The following is a 26,492-nucleotide window of genomic DNA, read 5'->3' on the forward strand; positions in this document are numbered from 1 at the left end:
AGGTCGTAATGTGTAATAATCTGTAGGATGTAATATGTCACCCTTAGTCTTCCAACAGTTCTCCTGAATTTTATCTGTGTAACTGTGCTTTGGTCTATCTTATATATAATTTATTTCTAGAACCCTGTAGTGGCCTCTGGGTGTATATAACAAATGGTATATGTGCAGGAACATGCTAGCATTGATCACAGTTAAAGGAAGGAAGCAATGTGTTATAATGAAACACATTTATAACACACTTTCCCACTGATGCACCGTCAGCTCTTGCACTGGAAACAAGGGAAGAAGTCAAGTCCAAATTATTGCTGAGGTTATTCCCTCACGATTCAGAAAGTTTAGACAACGTTAATGTTTAAAGTTTAGCACCTAGCCATATAAGTATAGCTGTCATTATTGGCTCAATATAGAGGTTTGTGTGTGACGTAGAGTTAGCTTGTAGCGATAGCTTGACATATGGCAGATGTGCAGCCTTTCTGCATTCCTTTCATTTTTTGTTGTCCATCTCACTTTTACAACAGCAAACTGGCTCAAATCAGAGGCAACCGGACTTTCGTTCAGATCTTCCTGAAAACGTTTCCACACCTATCCGGGGTCTTTGTCTCCTCGGCACATTCTAAGTTAAATGCAGATAAATGACCCACCCGTCACTGGCCTGGTCGTTAGAAGCTATTGCTTGGTGTGAGTGGAGTACTTGGTCACCTGAATCATGATGAGATTCTGACGTAACCTCTTAGGAATGGGTTGGACTTGCCAAGTCTCAATGGACTTAGAGGACCGAGCTGTAAACACTGGGGAGCTGGAAGCTTAATCCTCCTCCTCTGTTTATTGATGGCTTTTCTCTTTTGACCAAGACGGCTTCTTTCACCCATTTTTCAAGCAGAGCAATAGACCAGCTGCCTCCAGTTTAAGCCTGTTTGCTGTTGCAATGACACGGATGACTGATAATTGGCACAGCCATCTCCCTTTTAGAGAAAGTTCAAGGTCCAACCCAAGGTCCATGAAGACCTGAATGAGTAAGTTAGTTGTGAAAGAACTTGACTGAGCTGCATAGTCCTGACAACAACCAGATAAAATGTATATATATATTTGTTCTTCCCCATATTGAACGTCTCAGATGAGGTGGTTTGTATCCTGGGTGCCTTTGAAGGTTTTCTGGACTTGTCCCTCTGTGAGGAGAACATTAAGCAGACCATGAACCCTTTAAAATTAGTGTGTTATGCTCAGACTGACAGTGAACCTGAAATTCAAACCAGACACGGCTTTGCAGTGTAAAATGTTTTTAAACAAACCAGAGAAACCTCATCAGGAGTGAGCTGTAACCTACCGATCCTGGGGTTTGGCTGCTCATAGTGTGTGGGGACAAGCAGGTTGGCGGTGGCTGGAATTAGCTCCGTGAGGCTGGAGAGTGGTCACACACAAAAAGGCAGATTAGGAGCAGACAGATCCATTTAGACTTGGCAAGGTTTGTGGTCCAGAAACAGTCCAGGTTGTGTCCAGAAAGCCAGGCTAATCCATAACTTGGAGCTAGGCAAGGCAGGCAAGGAACACATTTACTCCCGCTTGGCTTTTTAAATAATCTGGCACTGGTTGGCTGTGGAAGCCCGGTGTATTTGTTTAGCACATTTCAGTAACAAGACAATCCAAAGGGCTGAAGGCAGAGGAACAGGTGAACTGAGTGAGACTGATTGTGCAGAGGAAGAGGAGCACAGCTGATGATCCTAATTACTGGACGCAGCGGTGAATACACAGACAGCCAGACCAGAACGTGACAATATGTCCCCTACCAGGTTTTACCCCCATATCAGGAGCCGTGGAGAGGAATGCCCATCTCACTCAGTTTGCCTATTACCTTTTATTCTTTTGGATTTTCAGCCTTTCCAAGTCGATAACTGGTTTGTTTAGGATAGGCATAGATTAGCCTTCTCTCTGGTCTTTGTTTGGTTGTTTGGTTGTTTGCTGTAAAAGTGTAATAAATATACGCATCAATACAAAAGAAAACTGAAAGAGAATATGCAAGGCATTTAAAGGACAGATAATAAAAAATGTGTGGGACAGTCAACGCCAGCGCATATAGAAAACATGCAAAATGTTCAGCATAAATTACTTGTGTGCAGCTTTTTCAAACATCATTTACTTCTCCCACAGGAAAGCGAAAATCGCTTTATGTTGTTAGAAGTATACATTTTGTTATTCCAACTAAACACCTATGGGAGGTTTTACTATTGAGGAGTTATCCAGCACTTCGGTTCCATCAATGATCCCTAATGAGGGATCTAATGTCGTTAGAGATAACTGCAAGGTATGGCGCTAACAAGCTTCTGGAAAAGTCCACCAATTTAATGATAGTGTCGCCTCACCTGCTCTGTCATTATTACTGCAGCTCATTGGGAGATTTGTCACTTGACCTTTAACATACTGCTTGTCTGTTTGGGTATCTCATGAGTCATGGCATTGACCTTCTCGGGTCTTTCTGGGGAGCTTTTACTGGGAAGTGTGTGACACTGAACAATGATTTTTGTGCTGCTTTCCTTTTTAAAATATATCAGAGAGACACACAGCTACAAGACGTTCCTTATCAGAGATGTTAATTTGGATTATTGTTAGCAATTTAAGGTGGAAAATCCAGTGAGAAAGGAGGTGTCCTTTCTAGCTTCTTGTATCCAAATCATTTTTCCTCCTTGTTAAATACTTAAAACCACCCGTCTTTTCTGTTTTTTTCTCCTTTATTCTTTGACCAGTTAACGGCATTGACCCACATTGAGAAACACTTCAGATTAAATGTACGCCCATTGGCCTGTGATCGCCATTATGTTTCTAAATTCAATGTTGGTTGCATCAATGGTGCCATCAGTGTTATTGGATTGCTCCACATGCTGCTCAGAATTGATCTGCCTTTGTTGTTGTTTTTATTCCTAATTGTCTCTGTGAAAATCGACTGTTGATTTTTGGACCAGTCACTATAATGTAAAACACTTTTCTGACCCGTCCTGACCCAATTCTTCCCCTTTTCCTCTCCTGCCTTATTGACCTCTGACTTACCTTTCTTTTCACCCACCTCTTCCTTTTCCAGGTTTTGTTTTCCTCATCCTTACATTTGGATTTACACTTGTCTCCTTTCTCTACAGCCTCCCCCTCCCCCTGCTCCTTCTCTGTGCAGGGAAGCAAGACGCTGCAGAGCAAATCCTTGCTGAATTCCTACTACTCAGGTATACTCAGACGTGTGTGCGCATTCCTAATCTTTAAAGATGCTCATGCGACCCTTTACAGTGTTTGTTGGTGTTGTTTTTATTTATAAACGCAGGTTGACATGTTTAAGGTATATTTTTGCTATTGTTTGTAGTCCTCAGAGCAAAAGAGTGAAGCTTTTAACTAATCCTACTTATCATGTTCATAATTTCCAGATACATTTCGAGCTTTCTAGTTATGTCAACGTTTTAAAAAATTTAACTGATTACATAAAAAGCAACTGCAAGTTTTTTTTTAATTAGAATGGGAGCACAAGTTTGAGTTGTTAATAAGATAAGATACATCCTTTATTGCCCCACGATGGAGATATTCTGGCATGACAGTGGCAAAGACGCAGACAGAGTTACACACAGTTTATTATAAATATTGCACAATTATTGATAATATGGCATACTCAGGTGAAGAAGATAAAATATTCAAGTTAACAGTGGAAAAAAAGAACACCAGCCTATTTACAGATCAATGTGAAATAATATGCATGACAGTACAGTAGTATTTCACAGCAGCTAAGTCGTGTGCATCTCAGAGAGAGTGTAAAGGATTCGTGGTTAGAGCAGAACTCGTGCAAACATTAGTTGTAAACAGTTATCGAGTTTGTTGTGAGCAGCAGAGATCAGAAAGTCTAACAGCAGCTGGGAGGAAGGACTTACAGAAGCGCTTCTTTGAGCATCTGGGGTGCAGCAGCCTGTCACTAACAGAGCTCTCAGATATCTCTTCAAAACCTGCAAGCTTGACCCCCACCCATCCACCATGAAAGCCCCATCACATTCCACCTTTGTTACAATGTTTACTAGGTGAAATGCTCACCTTGGTTCCTGCACGCATACGTTGGGTAATTGTCACCATACAGCCCAGTCTTAGGCTGCATCGACTCAGAGCTGAATAATGTATCTGCACAGAAAGGTTTGAGCATAAAGATGCAACCGCACGATGCCGGAAGAACCATAAGGGGCATTTTAAAACCAAGGCATGGAAACAATGTCACACAAGTAAAGAAGGAAGAAGAGCAGGCCAAAAACGACAATGCAGGAGGTATGTGTGTGCGGACCGACGTCGGTCCACACTAGCGCATTGGAGGGACAAAAGTCCACCATTGTTTTTGTTTGTGTTAGCGCATGCGTGTTAAGAAAGCGGCGTTGTTTCGTGTGCACAAACACGGCAGCTCGTAGCCGGTCATGCGGACACGGATGTCCAGACGCGGGTCAGGCTTCAAATGTGGTCAGACCCCCTATCTGACCAAGAAGTTTGTCGGATACGGCCAAACCTGTCTTCATGTGGATGGAGCCTCATGTGAACACAAAAGCTTTCTTCATTTGGGTTTCACATGTGAGCAGCTGCACATTTCAGTTCCATTTCATTGAGAATGGGGACGGTTGCACACATTCTTCCCATGCTGGCAAAGAGAAACTCCCGGCTGTAGTTAGGCAGGAGTCGAAGGTTTATGAGCCGTGTTCTTGTCAAACTTACACTTAATACACATCTTTTAGCCTGTATGTGTCACAGAAAACCACTTATAAAATCAAACATTTCTTTGAATTTACGCTAATTATTAACTTGGTAAAAGTTTAATAAAAGTACCCCCAACGGTTACCAGAAAGTGTTGATTTAAAGGTTATTGTTGACATGTTGTGAGTATGTGGTCTGTAGCCATTAAATTAACTTTTCTCCCTGTGTGTTCCACAGTATCCAAAGAGCCTGTTCCCGCCACAACTTCCATAGGTAAGGAAACGGCTTCGCTCTTTGAACCATCAAGTTCGATCGTTATCTCTTTGCTCATCTGCATCCATGTTGGTGTTTCCACAGCAAGCCGGCGCTCCTACAATCACACACATGGACCCTGTAAAATATAATTCCCGCTCTCTGGTATCTTCTTTCTGTTCGCTTTGTTTTGCTCTTCCCTTCTGCTGAACAGATTGATCGATTCCTTGCCAATAGGCTTGGCTCTGGCCTCTGAAAGTGTGTGACGTGCTCTGTGTGCGTGCTTGGCCAGATTTTGTACAAGAATGCGTTGCCACTTCACGCAGTTTGACACACAGAAACAGGATACGTCCAGATCAGTGGCTGTAGAGGTTTTCTAATCTTTCTATAATGTCATTGTGCCCTTTTTATCCTTTTCTTCTCTATGACTCTTTGCCTTTCTTGCTTTTCCCGTCCTCCTGGCTTGGGGTAGTTAGTAGAAAGAGAAGTGCTTTTTCTTTTATTCTCCAGAAATACCGCTGATGGCCAGCTAAAATACTGCTGTGGCTGCACATAAAAAAAAGATCCAGATTGCAGTGACATAAACCAACTTTATGTGTTGTCAATCTGGCCAAAACTAACTGAACTAAGTGGCCAAAAGGAGGAAAATGGATAATTAACAACCCCGTTTGAGGGTCCCATATTTTCACTTGATTTACTGCAATATTTCCTACCTATCTGTGGAGCTTTCGGTGCCATTTGCTGATGCGCGTCGGGGTAAGGCGAAGCCGAAAGCAAAAAACAATGCTTGAGTGATTTATGCACTGGCAGGAATTCTGTGTCATACATCTTCATGCAGTGATGTTAGCTTTTTTATGGAGCCATCTGTTCTCTTTACAATTAGTCCGAAAATCAAGAGATGTAAAACAGCTTTGATCATTACAGTGAAAAAAAAAAAACCTGGCTTCTTTCAACAAAAATGCAAAACGTTTAAAACTGACCTTGAACTACCAACAAAGTCTTGACATCGGATCTGTTTCTGTTTGTGTAGTTTCTATTTGTCTTTGGCAAAATGAACCACATATATACATAACTTTGAAAACCTTTTATTAGTGAATATATCAAACCTACTGGAAGAGTCAAGTTTTTCAATATTTCAACATTTGCTGCTACTTTATAACTTTAGTAATTCTCTCATGCTGGACATGCTGGATATGAACTTTTGGGCCAAATCCTGATGAGTGACCTGCTCTTGTCCTTTTAGTGCTTGGATTTAATCAGAGTGCATTTGCTTCTTTTTACCCAACCTGGTTTTTGTCAACAGCTATTTGGTAGGATTACAATCTGGAGCTTTTCTTAACCACAGACCTGAAATTTCAACGTTCTCCAACGTTTACCCTGTCACTTGGCGGTCCGTTGAGCTGGAAAACTGCGTCTGCATTGCTAGAAGGAGATGCTCTCTGAGGAAATTCTCATGCCTCTCCTGAGTCATTGCAGTGTTGCTGATCATAATTGGGTCCATTTCCTGATGAGGAACTGACACGCTCATTGATTTCATCGGGATTCTTCACAATCAGAACAACATAGCACTCAACACAAGGCGCAGAGTAGCTCTTTTTAACGCTGACCAGGGAATTCCCACATGTCCCAAACAATCAGAAAACGTATTTGCCTCAGTCTTCTGCCGTCCATCCCACTTCTTGCTGGATTTCTGACCCTGATTTTTTTTTAATTCTTGGACATAAGTGGCTTTTTGAAGCCATTTTCTTAAAGTCTTTGCTTCTCTGAACGTGCAAATCGCTCACACCCACCTGCTGTTGAGCAGGCTTTGCATTGGTGCCAACATAACTGTGCAGTGCTCTCCCGGGGTAAAGATGGTCCAGGGGTTAGCTGGAGCTGTCCTCATCGGGGCTGAACATCTCACCTTCAGTGTCTTTATAATTTATAAAAGTCTTCTTTAAGCTGTAAAATTCTTAGCTTCATTTGCTTACAGGTGAGGCCATTTTAACACAAACCGGTGATCCCTGTAGCACAGAGCACACCCGGCCCCTGAATGCAAAGTGTTGATTGAAGCTGCGACTACACGGGTGACAGTTCTACAAACTGACTGACAACTTGTTTTTAGAACTTGTGGGTCAAAAATGACTTGATGAGGGGAAAAAAGAACAGGGTGGAAAGGGTTAGAAAAATGGAAAACAGCTCCTTCAAAAACAAAACTGTCATTTAATTCCAGTTGAGTTGTGTTGAAGATAAAACTCAACATGGTCTGAATTTAAAGTGGTAAGATAATAATTAAAGCAGCAAAGAAACCTCTTCCATTTATTAACATGCTGGCCTTTCTGTGAGTTCATTAATTGTACAAGTTTAATTGCTTTCAGACGGACGCTCATTATTAAAAAGGAAGCCCACTAGGTTGATATCTTCTCTGAAAATTACTATAAATTACAGAAATAAAACAGCCTCCTTATTTGCCCTCAAGACAGAAAACAAATGTTATCCCCACACATTAATAAACAACTCAAACAGGTAGAAATTAACAAACAAACTTGCTCACCTTGGATCCTTTTTATCTACACAGAGAGCTTTATTGATCCCTGCACATTGTCAATTTAACACTTAACACATCGATTTCTGCAGGGCCCATTAGGTCCGTCATTTTCCAGGGGGGGCCTCTAAAATAAGCAGAATTTCCACATTCAATAAATGGATGAAAATGGTTTCATTTCCAAAGTAAGAGTCCTACATTCGCACTCGCGCTGACACCTTTTTTAGCTCTGTGAAAATGGATAATAGCACCAGCGAGCTGAATGGTGCCAGCGAGCGTTGTATTTCAGCGGCTTAATGGGAGACAGAGGCCGGAGAGAGAAAGTTATTAGGATGATGCTGAAGGAGGCTGACGGATTGAAGGATCAAAGAGAGGCACAAGTAGCTCGGGTAACTCCACTCTGCCAACGCTGTTAGCCGTTTCATGTTTGCACGTTTCCTTTTTAAACCAACATCATATTTTGCTCCGGTCTTTTCTTAGCTGCAAAAATAACTTCAGACAATCTCGCTTCAACAGGTCACCTTCACATATAATAAACAAAATCAATGCAAACTCCTATTTTACATACATTACTTTTGCCTGAGAAAGCACACGTCTTCAGATGCGTGTGATTTACATGCAGAGTACGCTGATGGACCTTAAATCCCACGGATCATTGCAACAGAGTCACATGAAATTCATGTGCACACATATTTTCTACCACCCGCCCCCCCTCCCAAAAAAAAAAATCAATTTCTAAGACACCTGTGTGGCTTAAAAGGTTACTCAACACTCTTTTTTTCTCTCAAACAGCAGTTGTCAGCTTTTTGTACCTGCCTAGGATGGGCTCTCCCTGCTGTTAACACAAAAACTACACACAGCTGTGGGTTAGAAGCATTTCCTGGTTAATAAGGTTAAACGTATTTATCAGAAATACCACAAAAGACAATGACACACTGAATAGATGAGAACTGCTATGAGTCAAGCCTTTGGCGTTCTTCTTTGTCTGAGTCCAATTTGCTGAATTATCGTCTCTTCCGTTACAGCTTTATAATAATATCGTTATTACATCAACATTCCTGTGTGTCTGAGTAGGTTGTGTAGATTTTAAAAAATATACTTTTAGTTAAAAACAATGGAATAGTACCAAATACCGGCTTATCATGGGGATTGCCAGTCAAACCTTTGAAAAAAAAAAAAGGTTGCCAGATAATTCAATGGCCTCTTTCTCAGCATTTCTGCTGCAATAGCATTAGGAATGGATTTTAATCTTTGACGTAGGTCCAGTTCATGTAACCTTCTCACCACCAGAGCAGAAACCGACCGTGGAGTCCCAGAAACCTCCCAGATATAGATTAAAATTTAACTTATCCTGCTAGGGGAACGCGTCAGCGCAGACATAATGCCAGAGGTTGTAGCATTCAGGTAGTTGTACTCTGATGCAATCCGAGAGAGTTTTTCCTGTGTGGGAACTGGTGTGGTAGGATTATCACAGGAACACGGGGAATAGCTTTAAACAGACGCCTATTAGACCAGAAGCTGAAGACGTTCTAGGTTTAGCAGTTTTACTGTGAGCTAGACTCGGTCTAATAGAGCTTGTATTTCAAGGAGAACAGCAATGTCTTGGTTATTTGGCTATGAAGAGAGAGTAAAAGGACATCTGTAATGCTTTTTAACGTGCTGCACCTGAAGCACATCTGTACCAATCCTCTCCGTGGTGGAAGATGATGCCAAGATGCCACCTGTGCAGAAAGTGCTCAATTTCCACCCAAAGCACTTCCTGTTTTGGAAGTAGTTTTTCCACAGCATTACGGGAAAAGCAATTATTTTCCCAGTCCAGTTCAGCATAACATTAGGCTGCATGTAAGGTGATTATGGCTAATGGTAGTCATTTTGTTTGGTCATAATGTGGCACTGCTGGGTAATTGAAGGTGAGTGCAGCAGAGAGAGAGAGTAATTTATAACCTTTATGTTCGCAGGCAAGATTGAAGCTCTGTGCTTTTTTTTTTTTTTTTTTTTTTTGCTCATCTTGACTGCCTGCTTACGTTCCAGCGCTCTTCTCTGTGCACTTCGATCTGTTAGCCAGTTGGCTCAGTCTAATACAGTCTGCAGATATGCCACAGTGCAAATGTGTCAAAATGGCCAATCATAAAAAAAAAAAAAAAAACAATCCCTGAAGCTGACTTACTTGTTGCCTGGTTTTAGAGATGATTTTGTGGTTGCAGTTTTATGGCCGACTAAGAAAAATGGCTAAAATCTCTAAGAAACAGGAAAACAGGAAATTACTTATTTGAAGGTTATGTCTTATGGAAAGTTGTAGTCGAGGACAATTTAAAGCCTCTGAAAGTGAATATACAAAAGGCAATAGGAAGGATGTGAAGAGAAAACTGTGACACTCCATCAGCTCTATGATGTTTCTGAGATAACTAAAACCCACAATGGATTTAGGATAAATTTATAAAATGACTATGGTTACTAGTCATTTCTAGACAGGTAATCCAGCTTTGAGTTTTGTAATGTTTTAATTAGTTTTGATCAATCGTTTTCCAGGCTTTACTGGAGATCCCATTTTTTCCTTGGACTTCCTTGGCTTTGTAGTGATTTACAGAACATATATATTATATACAGAAATATTATCTGAAAGTCTAGTCTAGAAGCAAGGGAAAAGAAATCCAGGAAAGACCTTGCTCCGTAAGTAACTCAAATATATCATTCCTCAGGTTTTCATTTGCTGTAAAATCTTTAAAAAAAATCCACACTACTGGACAGAGAATCAAAAAAAAAAAAAAAAAAAACACGCAGACAACTTTCAAAAACGTTCTTGGTGAACGTTTTATCCCAAAATGTCTGCATTCTTGAGAGCAACGTCTGCATGATTTCTTGGTAGTTTAATTTTCTAAAACTGGCCACGCGCTGTTCCTGGGAGAAGCATTACAGTTCCTCAAACTCTACCATCTCCTTCTGGACGACGTTGTGAACGCCGACTTGACGGCTTCCCAAAGTGTCATCTTTAGCAACTGGACTAAAGTGAAAGAGAGAAAGAAAATTGGCTTAATTTTTGGTCCTGATGGGTTTCATGATTGTAGATCCTTAAATTTTTCTCCTTACATATAATTTTGTCTGCTGGGCAGCAGACGGTCACTCATGCACAAAGAACACCTGACCTGCACGGTCATCCAGGATGTCTTTCAGCCACGAAATGTTTTCCTGTCACATGTAGGTAATTGGATTTACCATTTTCCATTTGCGTGCATCTAATTGGATCACCACACAGTGCTTGTTCTGCTCATATCATGAGAAGGGAATTATAATGAAGTAAACTACTGGAATGTTGTTAGTGCCGGTTGATCTTTGTGGTCATCTGTGACGAGTTTGCACTGGGAGACTGTTCGTTAAGATGACATCCCGGAAAACATGTTAAAGTGTTGATTCTACAGAGGGAAAAGCTGTAGATTTCAGATAAATGTATATAAAAATAAATATATGGGACACTTCTTTGTCTTTTCTCGCATCTTTTTATTACCAACTTATGCAGGCAGGAGTGTGGTCTTAAGCCAACTAAATGTTGACCAGGATTTATAATTTTAACACCCGTTGATTTCCCATAACAGCAGAAAAGCAGAAAGTTACTCCTTCGATGGCAAGCAGTGTTAGAAATAAAACTAGTTTGAGTCCAAGTAAAGAAATAACGTTGTGATGTTGAACCACCTATGGTCCGTCCACTTCAACACCACAACCACTGTTATAGAAAAGGAACAGTGCTGTCTGGTTGCTGGAGTGTTGGCTCATTAATGGATCCTTCCTGGAGTGCAGCTTCCACATTCTGATCTCTCAGCTTGGCTTTTGGAGAAATCTCAGCACAATCCTGGCTGATATCCTAACGTTGAATCACACTGGAAAGGTATGAACGGACAGTTTGTCGGATCCTCGCTTTTTAATTTGGAACAAGTTGTTTAAAAGAGAAAGCAAAAATGTATGTACAAATTTATTGTATGTACAAAGAGGACAATAACATTTATTACGCCGGACCTTGACAAGTTGATCATACGCCTTATAGAGTCAGATGAGTTAATGTTGTTGCTTCTTCTTTTGGGAATCCTCCTGAGAGTCAGATGGGCGCTCACTGGTAGCCGAAGCTTTCAGGGAAGGCTTCCATCACAAAATGGACTTTGTGTAAATCTTTCGAGCCTCTGAGCAAAACACAAAAGTCATAAAAATATTAATTGTGTCGGACTGCGTCGGTGTGGGATTCTGGGTTTTGACTGTGCTTGCGTTTTCACGTGAAAGCTGGGTTTGTCTGACTCATCTCTGCAGAATAAACTGCAGAGTTACGATGCCCTCCACCCTACCAATCCAATGCAAAGCTGCAAATTTCACACAAAGCTGCAACATTTTGGTTTTAGGTTTAGGGGTAATTATGTTGTTAAAAGGCGACGTTTACACTATAAAGCCATCTGTCCTTGTTTTGGTATTCCACATGAGTCTTTGTGCAAATAAGGCAGTGAAATGACTTTAACAAAACCCTAAATCCCACCATATATCCAGAAACTGTGTTGATTTCACTACATATGGAGTCTATATGTCTGTTTCAACTCCCTCCTTTCATCCCTAGCTTTCCATTTGCATTACTTGTTTCCATTTTTCATGTCTGCCTTATTGTTCTGCTAGCGACAGTGACGTGTGTCATATATATCGAAGTTTTTTTTTTTTTTTTACCCAGACCAGAGAAAGCGCTTTGGCTTAGCTCTCCAGCAATGAAATGAAGTTGAACTTGACCTCATGCTTCACAGACGGAAAAAGGAGAAGACGCAGAAAGATGAACTTGCCACCCAAAGCTCTCCCACTTTGTTTCTAAATGCTGCCGGCAGAGATTTCTAACTCCAAACGGCACGAGAGCATCCAGCTCTTAACCTTTAATGCTGAAAGGATCGCAAAGTGTGCTTTTTGCATTTTGACCAGCTACATTTCCATATAAATTTCTTGCACACAGACAGTTTCTTCAGGTTGTGTTGGCTTTGCGTAGTTAAGCAGTGGAAGTTGCGTATGATGAGATTAAAATCAGTTGCTTTGAGCATATTATGTTCAGCCATTACCATCCACTTGTAATTTAATACATAATTTAGCACAGTAAGGATGTGGTGTTTTACATAATTTAGAATTCAGTTCCAATTACTGTTTGACTCTTCAGGATCTAATTGCTGAGGTTCTGATGATGCGTCCTGTAATTAATAAAAGCAGATTCAGATGCCATCAATGTTCCTGACAGATACCCAACTGCTGCTATAATTATGTTGTCCTTTCAATGGTTGGATCTCGAAGTAGTTAGACTTGAGTAAAATGTGTGAGGTTACCGTGGGTTTATAGCAAACCCACGGTAACCTTTGGCTTTTTCATCTTTGGCTTGTGGAAAAAAGAAGAATCATGTAGGAGCTTGTTTTTTTTTGTTTGTTTTTTTTTGGGGATTTTTTGCGGCTCCAGTGGCTCGCTTTTTCTGAAAGTAGGTTGACAGGAAGGGGGTGGAAGAGGAGGAGAGACATGCGGCAAAGGACCGCGGGTCGGATTCGAACCCGGGTCAGCATCCTTGATTTTATTTATTTGTCTTCCGACTAGGTTTTCAAAAAGATTTTGTGATGATGACTTATGATAAATAAAAACGGGGGGAAAAAAGCAGTGCTAATGTAAAGATAGACTTCAGAACCTGAGTACTCTGACCAAATAATGGGGAAATAAAAATTAAATATTTACTTTTCAGCAACATTGTTTTATACAAAACATGCATCTGGTTAACGCTGCTGTTTCAGTTGGTGTTTCTTAATTATTTGTTTTATTCCAACACCTTTATGCTCTTCCTAAACATTTTCTGCTGCATTGAATAAACAATAGTTTACTGGCATAAAGAGCCTGAGAGTCTGGTCATTTGTAATGACTTAATATTTATTTTGCAGCCAAGCAGTTATTTTTAAAACTCACACACAGTGACTATCAGATAAAATGAGTGTTGAACACATCAACATTTTTCTCAGTTTAAATATTTTCAGAAGTGCCGTTGATGTAAAAGTCATATCAGCTTCTGAGCAAAAACCCTTGAAAATCCTACATACAGACATCAAAGCAACACATTAAAGTAAAGGGTAACAACGTGAAATGACACTGGAAATTACTATTGAACACAGATAAATGTATTAAATGTGTTGTGGAGAAGCCTCTTTGGGTAATGATAACTTTGTGATTTCTCCTGTTTGGAAACTTGCCATGTCACCATATCTATTAAACATCTGACAGTCAGACTTTGACAGTCAGCTTTTCCCTAAAGCGTCATGATTGCTCATAAGATATGAGATCTGGAGGAAATGTATCTTTTTCTAAGGTTTCTGTTTCATCGTGGCCATGTTGGAAAATATTTTAATGGCTGTCAAGTAAAAAATCTCAGGCAGTTTTATTGTAACTATGATTTTTCTATTAATATTTCCTATCATATATGTTTCCAGATGATACTTTTGTCTCTACTCCAAGCGTTCCTAGCCTTTACATGTGCGTCAGACTTGGCATGTACATCTTTGGAAGTAGCCTTCCTCCAACTACTCTATCCGTTTTCTGACGTGAATAGACCAGTTTTTCTTCTGCGATATGCTTGATAGACAATATTCTAGCAATGGCCAGGAATTGTACCTCTGACTGTGTAAACTAATTTCGCTGCTTCATGAAGTGTTTTGAGTGTCTTTTGAAAAGTGCTATATAAATAAACTTGCCTTGCCTTGCCTATAAATTGGGCTGAAGTGCTGCATTGTTGTGCATCTCATTTATCTAAAATGCATTCAGAGAGAGACAATTAGAATTTTCTGATAGATTCACTGTTTTTTTTTATTATAGGGTTTGCTTCATATTTAGTTGTATTATAATTACTAGTAAAATACTTTTGGTAAAGTCCAACCTGTCCAGTTTCATAACACACTTTAGACTTTCCTAGTTCAAAAGGTCAGTACAGGTAGCCCTTCGTATGACACAATGCCAATGAAGTAGCTCTCAGTTTCAAAAAGGTTGGTGACCCCTGATCTAATGCTTCTGCACTGCAGGCTGTCCAGATAAATACATATATTCCAGGGGCTTCCAGCTGGAATATAGGGGGAGATTTCATGACCCTGTGCTTTCTCCTTTGTCCTTCATCAGCTTCCTCTGCAGTCTCTTCTCTGTCTGTCTCTCTCTCTCTCTCTCTCTCTGACTCCAAAACTGTCTCATCTTCACCCCTTATACTAGCATCATTTTCCTCATCTTCACTCATTTGTTCACCTGTTGCCCTCTCAGTGGCCTTCTTCAACCGGGACCCTACTGGTCTCTCTATCATTCTTCCGTCAGGCATCTGATCAGAATGTCTGATGTAAACTTGTCTTTTGAGGTTTTTACTTTGCACATTGTACTAAGAAGATACCCAAGAGCATAACCAGAATTTACTTGAGAGACCAAAGCCCTTCTGACCTGGGAAGGATTTTGGGTTCAACAAAATGCCAGGATACAGCTGAGTGGTAGAAGCAACAGCTGATGTAGGATTTCCCCCCAAAGACTGTGTCTTATTCATTGGGATACCAGGACAAACAAAAATAATCAAGACTAAAACATCACTTCCTGGTCATGCTTCTGCAATGTCGCTCATATGTCAAAGTGGAGCTGTTGTCAAAAATAAATAGCTTTGCATTAATGACATGAATGCAAAGTAGTTATAGTCATTATTCAGTGGTGAATTCCTATGGTTAAAGTTAGGCCACTATGAGTTTTATTCTCATTATCAACTGTACACCCACTCTCACACACACACCTGGCAGTTTGTGATACACACAGTACAATACTTCTATAGTGGGAGGAGTGGTACAGTGGAGGAAGAAGGAATTACAAAATAATAAAGGAACACTAAGAGCCCAAGTCATCCATAACTAAGTCTTATTAAAGTCAGAGGGTAGGAACCTTATGACACACACACACCACCAAGCATGAAGGACTGCATTAACATACACACAGTGACAGTAAATGGCTTTCACACACATACACAAACTTCCCTTTCCGTCACACACTTTTGTTCCTGCAAACCATTTTCTCTCACTTGCATTGCTAAATGGGCACATTGCCGTGCACATCCTACAGTGTTGTCTTGTCTCACACTAACCTACATGCACATGCTCACGCACATACTTGTGCCTGTGGGGGTCAATAAATTTGCCCATTAGCATTGAGATGTTCTCCATCATAGTCACTGTTGTGGAGCTACCCCTATGAATTCATTTCATGCCTGGCTTAATGCATATTTGACCTTGGTGAGCTTATCGTGTGTCTTCAAACACACTAAACGCCACTGTGAGGTCTGCACACCAACATGTCTCAATTTCGGTAAAGAAGAGCATACATTTGCTGTGCGTGAAGCAGACTCACTAAAAAAATGATGGTGGTCTGCAGAGTGTTGAACCCAAAGGGGATTTGGTGCAGCTGAAGGACTCATACAGCTGTTGCTTCCTCTCTTGTAGTAAACTAAGGGTTGTTGTAACTGCTCATTGAGATCAAGCTTATTGGCAGAGGGACAGAGTTGTGCTGTCAACCGTGTGTAATCAGAGGTTTAATGGTGGATGTACCAGGTTAGCTGTATCGTGAGTCCCATGGAGTCACTGCCAGATGAGGTTTAAAGTCCCACCTGGTAACTTTCTACACCAACATTTTAGAAATAACACACGTGTGTCTCTTCAGCCTTCTTGGCACGACTGTCTTAAATCTACGGTTAAGCCTGGATCTCGCAACCCAAGACGCCTGTTTTGTGGGAGATGAAACCTCTGCAAGAATCTAGTAATGAGGTCCGGTAGAGTTCTACTTAAGGACTTAAGATCATCATGTCTTGCATGACTGGATGACAAAAGTTGGAAGATCCTCCTTGGGTGTAGTTTGTTTTGTTTGATGCCTCCACAATCTGTGTGAATACCATCTGTGGTTCAAATATAAAGACTTTTGCATAATGTGACCCACCAGCATCATTCATACGTATGATGAGACCTCTATTAAGGCTGTGGCTTCACTGATGATGTTGCCTATTTTGACCTATGACTAAACATTCTGGATGGGCCTGATCCTTGGAGAGCAAATTATATAGACACCAATCTCTGGTCTGAATGTGTACCACATTACAACCAAATCTGATGGTTTCTTTTGTCAATGAGTCCCTTTGTGCTTGTGCCTAAAAAGACCAAATAAATGCACCTTAGACAGTTGATAAAGGTTTTTGGAGAACTTTAAGTCTTTTGGGCTGATCGTCATAGATTCTAAATTAGGATTGCTAAATATCCTGGGCTAAGAAAGGCACAAAAAAGTAGCAAGAAAACAAAATATTTGTTGCAGGTGATCTACAAAGATTGTGTCTGCAGTAAAACCAATTTGGTAGTAGTAAATAAAATAATAACAGATAATAATGATGAATGAATTTATAATGTTTTTAAGTAGCTCAAAAGGGCTACAAACAAAAGTAAAGAATTAAAAAGAAAAATAACTGTTCAATCTAAAGATTTACATATTTATCATTGAACTTGGAAAAGCTGGAAAGACTTGGAAAAAAAAAGTCAGTCAGATCTGGCAACCCTGAACCCAGAAGTGTTGGCCTAATTGTTCTGGAAAAATGCTTCAGAGAAGGTTTTATAAAGACAGAGGTTGAAACTGTGCATTTGGGAGTCACGATCGAGACTCAACTCACATTAGCTATGTTTACATGCACAAAATTCCATGATTGGATTGAAATATATTAAGATTAAAAAACAAAAAATAATCTGATTCTACCATTTATATAAGCACACAATCGATTATAATGTGCGTGTATATGCACCTGGCTTTATTCAGAATATAACAACTCTGACATACGCGGTTATCAAATTTCCCTTTATAAAACCACAGAAGAAGAGCTTCCGACTTTGCTGAACAACAACAAGTAGCAAACAAAGCAGTAGTGTTAGTTATAGTTCGTTTGTCTGCTGAGTGCCCAGGCAGGACTTGCACCAGGTTCAAATCACGGTTTAAACGTTACTGATAGATAGTTTTGAGCTCTTTTAATGTTTAGAATAGGTTGCACACAGTTTTGCCTCCCAACATAGTTCTGCCACTCAAAGCAGAAATACATCACAGTGACGTGCATACGCACTCAGGTCCGCTTGTCCCATTCAGAATAACTTGATCCTGAGTATTTACATGCACGCTGATCGGATTGCCCATCCACATGAGCCACCCCTCTCATTCGGATTACAATTTCCTTCCAACTGAGATTAATCTGATCATAATATTCCAATTGCCGTGTTTACAGGACACATTTTTAGTCCGATCGGCTGTTTATTCTGATTACTTTTGTCCATGTAAACGTATAGCTATTGCGAGATAATCGAAAAAGCATACCCATTAACAATCAGTTGGTAAATTCCACATCATGGGCAATAGGAGCCTTGTTAAAGTCATTTGATATTTTGGGTGAAATATATAAAAAGACTTAGACTTTTTTATTAGATAAAGTGCCACGACAAATTTATCAAAAAACTTCTATTTTATTGGTTTTGTTAAGCTCATTTGGTTCCCGTAGAGCCCAAACCTACAAATACAACATTGGACACAAACTCTTACTTCCTGTGCCCAGACGTGGGTAGTAACTAGTTACATTTACTCAGTTACACTTACTTGAGTAACATTTTGAGCAAAATGTATTTTTAGAGGTAGTTTTACTGCACTGTACTTTTTACTTTTAATTGAGTCATTTTATGACTCAAGTATCGTTACTCTTACTTGAGTAAAATCTCTGGTTAACTTCATAAATAAAGAACAGACTAGTTTTAACCAAAAATTCACCAGAGAGACAAAAACCTGGAGTTTAGGTTAAAGTGAGACTTCTTATTTGTACACAAGCTTTGTTGTTTTAATGTTATTTTCTATCTGCTGAGCTCATTGAGCCATTTGGAGGTCAAATAAACGTACAGAAAACAGTAGATATTGTCACTGGAAGTACTTTGCACTGTTCTAACTCACTGTATATACATTAACTGCTGTAAGTATTGTTTTCAAGTTCAATGTTGGAAATTTTTTTTTTTAGAAAATTGTATCTTTTGTCTTTAAAATACCGGAATTTGCACGTAACCTTATACTTTGGTCTGTCTGATTACATCATGTTTAAATATTAAAAGATCAGTTGTTATAATTAGTGACACAGTACTAGAGTAGCCTTCTTACTGAATACTTTTTTACTCTTACTTGAGTGATTTCTTGGCTGACTGCTTTTTACTTTTACTTGAGTAAAAATATGTTGAAGTAGTGCTACTCTTACAATCTTTGGCTACTCAACCCACCTCTGCTCGTGCCATATATAATGAAAAAAAGGAAGAGCAGCGGGGATTATAATCAGATGAGAACATGGTTCTTATTCATTGAGCACACAACCTTCTTTTTTTAAACTTTTTGCTCTTTTCTCTTGAGTTACTTCTGTTTTCCCTGGATTTGACATTCCCTTCCCTCATGTCTGACCTTCTTCTTGCTTCTGTTATTATTCTCTTAGCTACCTCTATGACAACCACTTCTATCTGTTTCTGTACTCTTTATATTTGTATTATTTTAGTCATTGTTTTACTGAAACACTATTTGCTGATTTGTTTGTTGTTTAAGATGCACATTGACCTCCAGGGCAACTTATTTTTAATTTGTTAAGGGTTTTATATTTGCTTGTTGAACTAGCTACCGCTGATAAACCTACAGGGGTCATTAACACGTGAATTGATCCATTAAGAAATCATGGAGTCATGCATTTTCATATCACAACTCCTTTTTCCCTCCCTGACAAGAACACACTTTGAATTTATCAGATCTATTGAGCTGACTGTCATCAGTGACCAGACTGTCATTCTATGTATTAAAGACACAATGTGCAGATTCTGACAGGCTTATTAGGGAGGCCTTGGCTATTGAGATGAAATTTAACATCTGTTTTTTTTTTTTTTCTTAGCAGATTTTATACTCTTTCGACTCTTTCTCAACTTTGTGGCTTTGGGTTTTCTTCTGTTTGTTTTTTAATCTGTCTTTGTCCACAATTTTATTCAATCTGCTCGTTTTGTAAATACAGAAGAATTGCATATTTGTCTGGGCTGCTAAATGACTTTTCTCACTGTGATTTCCAGAACATGTTATATGTGTCTGAAAATATGATAATCATGCTAATCTCTCTATCTGTTTCTCTATGAATCTGTCAACAGATGGTAGCCAGCCGTCTCTTGCCCAGCCATCCTTGACAATGCAGAGTTTTCCTTATGGAGGCTGTGAGTCTGTGGAGCTCTCCTATCAGAGTGGTACGTGCACATAGATTATCATCTAAACTGGACCTTGTTGCCTTATGTGTCTTGGGGTGACTTTTCTTTTGGTAAATTGGGGCCATGTAAAAATATAAAATACAAACTGTATTTGTATAATTGTCTCTTGACTACAATCAACTGGCATTTTTGGTAGGAAAAAAATGATTTTTAAAAACACGTTTTAGTTCGTCAGTCTGCATATATATTTTACACCTGAGTTGAGCACATCCGCGTGGCTTTTGGTTTTGGTCGTTATCTGTGCATTCCTTTCAGTTTCATGTATTTATAGACTAAAGAAACATGTCCACAACTAGGGGTTGCGCATTTTTATGTTGATATAACAGACATTTTCAGAAGGGCTGATAATATTTCAGATGGGCGACCTTCACTATATTCTATATGCATGACAGTCGTACAGGAAATTAAACTTGGGGCATCTTGGTGAGCTCAGAGTTTCCTAATCACATTTGAGACTAGTCCATAAGTGGTCAATTTTGAGGCATTTCTCACCAGGAAGTCAGAAAATCTGTCTTCAGCAAACAAAGTGAAAGCCCTACAAATCCAAACAAATAATGGAGCAATTTTTACCTCGTTATCTGTTTGCCCAGAAACTAGCTTTTTGTGTGATATTTTTGGAGAATCTGCATGTACATGCTTTGATGTTTGAAGTGCTCTTAAAAATTTGTGGGGTTTGAATTCAGGTCATAGGTAGAGTTTCTTGTTTTCTGCTTACTTATTGAATAAACTCAGAGTAAAGCATTTAGAATCTCTCAAAGTTATATATTTAAATCCTAGACCAGAAGGAGGTGTGCTTTCTTTTTACCATGACTGTATTACTGGTAGGGTTGTGCATAAAAATCAATACAAAGATTAATAATGATGTTTTTAAAAGTGATTTAATATCGATATTCTGGGTTTCAATATCGATATACCTTCCATCCTCTAGGGGGCAATATTACAGCGGGCCATTACTGTTCACAGCGAGGAAGAGCAAATGAGATTTGCGGAATGTCCGACAGGATTTTAGAAGCACCTCCGTCACTAAAATCAGACGTTTGGGCACATTTTTGGTTTCTGTGATATGCGTTAAATGCATTGAAACAAATTTTATTTTACTGTTAATCTATTTAGTTCAATAAATTGAACACATATTATATATATATATATATATATATATATATATATATATATATATATATATATATATATATATATATATATATGTGTATGTTATGAAACATTTGGCTGGTTTTGTTGAATGAATGTTGATTAATTTTAAAGTAATAAATATTGGAGTCAAATCAAGCTAAGCTGTATCGACAATGGTATTGTATCGTGAGCTATGTATCAAGAATGGTATTGTATCGGCTCATCCTAGATGATACCCAGCCCTAATTGCTGGAATGTATTATCAAAACATGTGTTGATGTGTGTTTCAGAATTTTTAAATTAAGTGACATTATGCATGTCTGATCCATAAGAAGGAGTTTTTTCTACTTTCTCTTTAAGATTTGCTTACTAATGCATCTTAAATCTTGAGATACCTGCATATTTTTATGTTTGTATTAAAATGCCTTATTTTGAAACATAAGGCTTGATATGTGTAATAAAAATAAAATATTAATGATTTACTTTTTGAAATCATGCTGGATATTGACTGCATTAGAAAACCTTTCGAAAGGCTAGTTGTGCTTTATTAAAGGCAAAGGAGTTGATCCAAAAGATCCAATCTAAAGGGCAACTTCCTTTTTCACATTTAATCAGTGAGTTATTTTTGTTTTAACAGTTTCTGTGAAAAATCCTCTTTTTTTGTATTTCCTGTAGGTCAGTTCCAGGCCGGCCAGTTTCAGCCAGCCATCAGAGTTGCAGATCTCCTGCAGCACATCACACAGATGAAATGTGGACAGGGATATGGTTTTAAGGAGGAATATGAGGTGAACACACAAACACACACACACACACAAATATTAATAATTCTTTAGGGCACGATGGTGGCGCAGGGTTAGAGTACACACCCGTGTTTTGGAGGCCATCCTGGGTTAGGGTCCCGGCCCGCGGACCACATGCCTTCCCTCATTTAAGTTCTTGAAGCACAGATTCTGCAGAGCCTCTCACTTATTTCAAATATGTTCTAATCAGACATTGCACATTTGCTGAAATATAAAATGGAGAGGAACCTTGATGGAATAATATTAGAAATAAAAACCTACTAGGTAATTTAAGAACCAGAGAAGACAAAATTATAAACCGTACGTATGGAGATTAAACCATGGCCGTGGAAGTTGTTTAAATAATAGTAAAATATTTATAACAATTTTACTGGGTCTTGACCTAAATTGCAGCATGTAACCACACCCCATAGAAAACATTGTGTTGTAAAATTGGAAAAAATTCAAAATTCTTCATTTCGTTTGTGTAAAGCCTGAACAAAATGTACCAATTTAGTCCAGTTAACTCCAACTTTCTAGATAATGAACTTAATTAAAGTATGGCAGTGTTATGGAGCGCAGAATAGTGTCGTTTTTTTTCCCGCTGGTTTCACTACATTCACTTTAATGTTGATAGGGAAAATGCTGTGAGTTGTGAGTTTCACAAACATGTTATTTAGATAAGAACCCAGTATAGCTAATTGAGCCACACACATTTTATGTAACGTGGAAGTAGTAGCAAATTAAAAATTGAGACAGAAATGGAGGACTAGTAATGTGTCAGATAAAACCGAAAAGTTCCCATCGTGTCCAAAAAGGTCCGTTGAAAAAGCTTTTATTCAATACAGAAATAGAAGCTTTGTTGTTTGTCCTTGTGATATTTGTCTCATCAGAAATCGGTTAAGATTTAGTCATTTAAAAATATTATTTTTGCATCAGGAGCTTGGTAATTAGATTCCTTTATTGTGTCAACATGTTGCTGTATTGGGTCCTTCTGTACATTTCTGCTGCTCGATTAGGAATGATGGTGGAAAGTTGAGACCAGGGTGGTCATATTTATTTGTAATACATCACAATGTTGATGCAGAAAATAACAAACTGGAAGACTAATCATCTGTCTACCACATTATTTTTGCTCTTCAGTTTACTTTTCCCATTTCTTTCAGTTACATCATCATCATCAAACTAATTAGTTTAATGCACCATTTATCATGTAACATTTTTCAAATCCTTCCTTTGTCTCATTTAACTGACTCATTTACTTTTCTTCTTTCGTCTAATTTATTAGTCTGCCCCCTCCCTGTGTCCTTTAAATTCGCTCCTGATTTATTTCTTGGTCTCCCTCTCTGAAGATAAATGCTAGAAAAGGCGCAATGGAGAGTCTGTTGTCGTCTCCCTCAAGCTTCCCATTCTCAGAAGAATGAATATTTTCTATTACCGACTCTGCATGCGTGTTGAAAATTGTCCCTCCGTGATACTGCGACTTATATTTTCATTTGCTTCCTGTGATTTCGGTTCAAACCCACTGATACGTTTCAGGGGAGAGAAAATGTGATTCATACTCTTGAGTGTGTGTGAATCAGTGTGTAAGGAGGGGAAACACACACACAGAGTGCTACTTCTTTTTTTTTTTTTTTTTTTTTTGGTTTTCACTTGTCTCCAGCAACTGATTTGATTCACATTAGAAGACTTTGCAGGTCTAACTTCACAACATTTCATCCAACATGTTGTCTCTTCCTCATGCTGAGAAAACACACGCGGGTTTAAATTCTCAGCTCCAAAGCTTTTGTGCGACAAATTAGCTTCGACCACAACAGCTGCTATAAGCAGCTTTTGCTGTTTGTTTTTTGTTTTTTCATTGGCATCTACAAGCATTTCGTTGCAAATATTACAGTCTTCAAACTCTGGGAAAATTAAGACGTTTTCAAAATAAATGTCTTTCCCCCAGTTTGTTGTCCCAGCTCTTTTTTCTGAGGCAGCACAGTGAAAATTTCTGAACAGAAATGAGTCAAACATTTGTTTTTGGCTTAAAAATGGATGTCGCCACCATGATGTAAAATTATTGTCAAACCTAATATTTCTGAATATTTCTTCCAGGAAAACATACATTGTAAGCACTGTGTTGAATATTACAACCATATATTGTCCCAACATGATGAAAGAACTAGGCAAGTGAAAAACTAATTTGAGTAAAGAGCTATGGTAGACAGCAGGACTCTCCCATTGGTATTGTATGTTACTTTAAGAGAAAATGTTTTGCCGTAAGGTTTCTGATGCTATTTCCAAACTGCAGCAGGAGTAAAAGCTCTAACTCCTGAGATCAGATGAGTCTCAGCTGATCTTGGTTGCTCTGGTCTTGAACCTCCGCAGACAGACGGCTTGTAGAGGCCAGAGAGATTATCTTCAAATGCCTTCTGCACCACGGGTCACTGTCTGTAGGTGTTGGACCTACCATCCGCCACATTTGGCATGTTTTCCTTCAGAGTACCTTAAACAGTGTCAGAGTAGAGGCACTTTAAGATCACAAGAGAGATCCTATACCTCCTAAACTGTCTGAGATGGTCCACTCTCTTAGCTAAAGCTAAAGCAAGGTAAGAAAAAACTAAATGTGTAAAACATGCCGGCTATTGTCCCCTAAGGAAGAGAATTCGGCACCACTGGCCTCCTGGAAGTCAGGGTCTGGGCTCTCATCACTTTAAGAATTACTCTGTTTGTCCTAAAATATTTATTCTTGAAACTAACTTAACTGTTATACAGTATGGGTTTCTATTACAGCCTGGTGTTTCAGTAAATACTTTACCATTCCATTTAAAATTAGTTTTTCTGTCATGTTGCCTGTGCTGTATTATCACCACAGCACTGGTTAAATTTTTTGAGTTTAGAAGCCTTTTTGTGTCTGGATGGTTCATCTCTCACTTACGACTGAGTATTAGGGCCAGTATAGATCAGAGAAACACAAAATAACCTGGCCATGGAGGAGTAAGCTACCGACAAAACACTTCAAGATTTTCTAGATTACATTCACATATTTAGAAGAAAAATTTCCATGATTAATGGCACAAATGTATGTTGTTAAAACTAGGATATTCTAAAGTAAAAAAAATTGTAAAAAACAAGAAAAATTAAATACACTTTAGAATAAAACAAATGTACATTTTTTGACATTATAATGTCAAACACATGTGAAAATGCCTGGGGTTCTTTGAGGTTTAAAGGGGACAGATAATGCCAAATCTCCTTTTTTTTAACCCTCAAACATATTTTCTTGTGTACTTGGAGTCTCTAGGAGTGCAAAAATGTTTAATGTAGTCTGCCCAGGTGCTGCGTAGACATCTTTAGAATGTGTTTATCAAGCTGTTCTGTTTTCTCTATTCTCTGTTACGTTCTGGCTTACCAATATAGCCAATCCAACATTTTTATTTCTGGCTACAAGTGGACAAGTGAAACTGTTTGGTTGTTGGGTGTATTAACCCACACAATTCATTACACCGCCCCCCAGCAAACTGCAAAAATGGCCAAATGGGACGGAGTGGATGGCTGTGCTACCTGGAGGTGAGGAGGGCCTCATTTGCATTAAAGGGACGGCACCAAAATGAGTTGTTCTCAGAAGAACCTCAGAACAGGGGAAAAAGAGGGGCTGTGGGGCAACGATAACCAGGAATTCAGACCAAAGCCTTGCAGTTTCACTTTATATAGACCACAACTGAATGATTTAAATGTGAAAAGGAAAGATTTAAGAGCATGCTGTGGTCCCTTCATTTACCGATGCGTATCTGGATATTTTCAAAGCTGTAAGCAGTACATATATTTCCTGCATCAGAACGATTTCCGCTGGCTGCAGACTTAATGCAGATGTGTTTCAGCTTCTTCCTCGCCGTCTCAGATCCCGTTTGAGGCATTCATGACGAGTCTTCACCTAGGAGATGATGTTCTGATAGAGGGGAAGAGCCCCAATATTCCACTGTTACTTTTAAAGATATCCATATGTGCATTTCATAAATGTAACACATCAGACTCGGAGGACTTCTGGCATTTATTAGTCGTAAATGTCTGACTTCATAATGCCTTTTCGTGCAAATTACTGACTTTACAATGTCAAAGAATATCTTGGTTTTAATATCAGAACATTCTGGCAACACAGACTAGCCCATTTATTTCTCGTAAATATTTGACAATAACGATAATACATAACATTTCTGAGATTTCTGGTGGAAATGTACTCTTTTATGGCCACATTATAATTTTTTAATTAATCTGCAATGGCCCCAATACACCGCCATATTCACTTTAGTATGAACCAAAGTAAGAAAGTCAACACAAAATATTCCTGAAAATAATCAGAGGAACCCCTAAACCGAAGGATCTTCTAAAAAGTTTAACTTTTATTCAAAGCATTAAACGAAGAGAAGAATAATAATTTAAATAAATAACGGGTGGATGAAGGCTTTTAGACAACGGTTTTCCTTCTTAACTCTGCTGTGTATGAAACAGAAAGGCAATTGACTACAGCGTGAATACATTTCCGTGAGGGGCAAAATAAAAGCGGCCTTTTATATTCCATAAACGTAGCCGACATCAGAGCACAGCGGCTGTCCTTCACTTATGTGAACGCTTACATTTAGGTCCCCAGTGCAGTGGCTGTCTCCGGCTACGAACACACCCCATATGGCGTCTTTTTGTCCCCGGCTCTATGTGCGATGTGACCCGCTGTGTTGAAACCGATTAACCTCACTAACATTGACGGCAGCCACATTGTCAACATTTTGCTCCCCAGTGGGA

The 26,492-nt window shown here is 39.0% G+C and overlaps 1 protein-coding gene across 1 annotated transcript in view; it reads left to right on the plus strand.

Moving 5' to 3' along the window:
* Window positions 1-26,492, plus strand: part of ptprt (protein tyrosine phosphatase receptor type T) — a gene marked incomplete in the record, with an annotated part of 394,538 nt that overhangs the window by 296,177 nt on the left and 71,869 nt on the right. The window contains 4 exon segments of the mRNA XM_036124734.1: window positions 3,126-3,206; window positions 4,930-4,965; window positions 19,690-19,782; window positions 21,610-21,719. Coding sequence (XP_035980627.1) covers window positions 3,126-3,206; window positions 4,930-4,965; window positions 19,690-19,782; window positions 21,610-21,719 — 320 coding nt within the window.

The sequence above is a fragment of the Fundulus heteroclitus genome, chromosome 20, assembly GCF_011125445.2.
Source record: "Fundulus heteroclitus isolate FHET01 chromosome 20, MU-UCD_Fhet_4.1, whole genome shotgun sequence".
Taxonomy (NCBI): Eukaryota; Metazoa; Chordata; class Actinopteri; order Cyprinodontiformes; family Fundulidae; genus Fundulus; species Fundulus heteroclitus.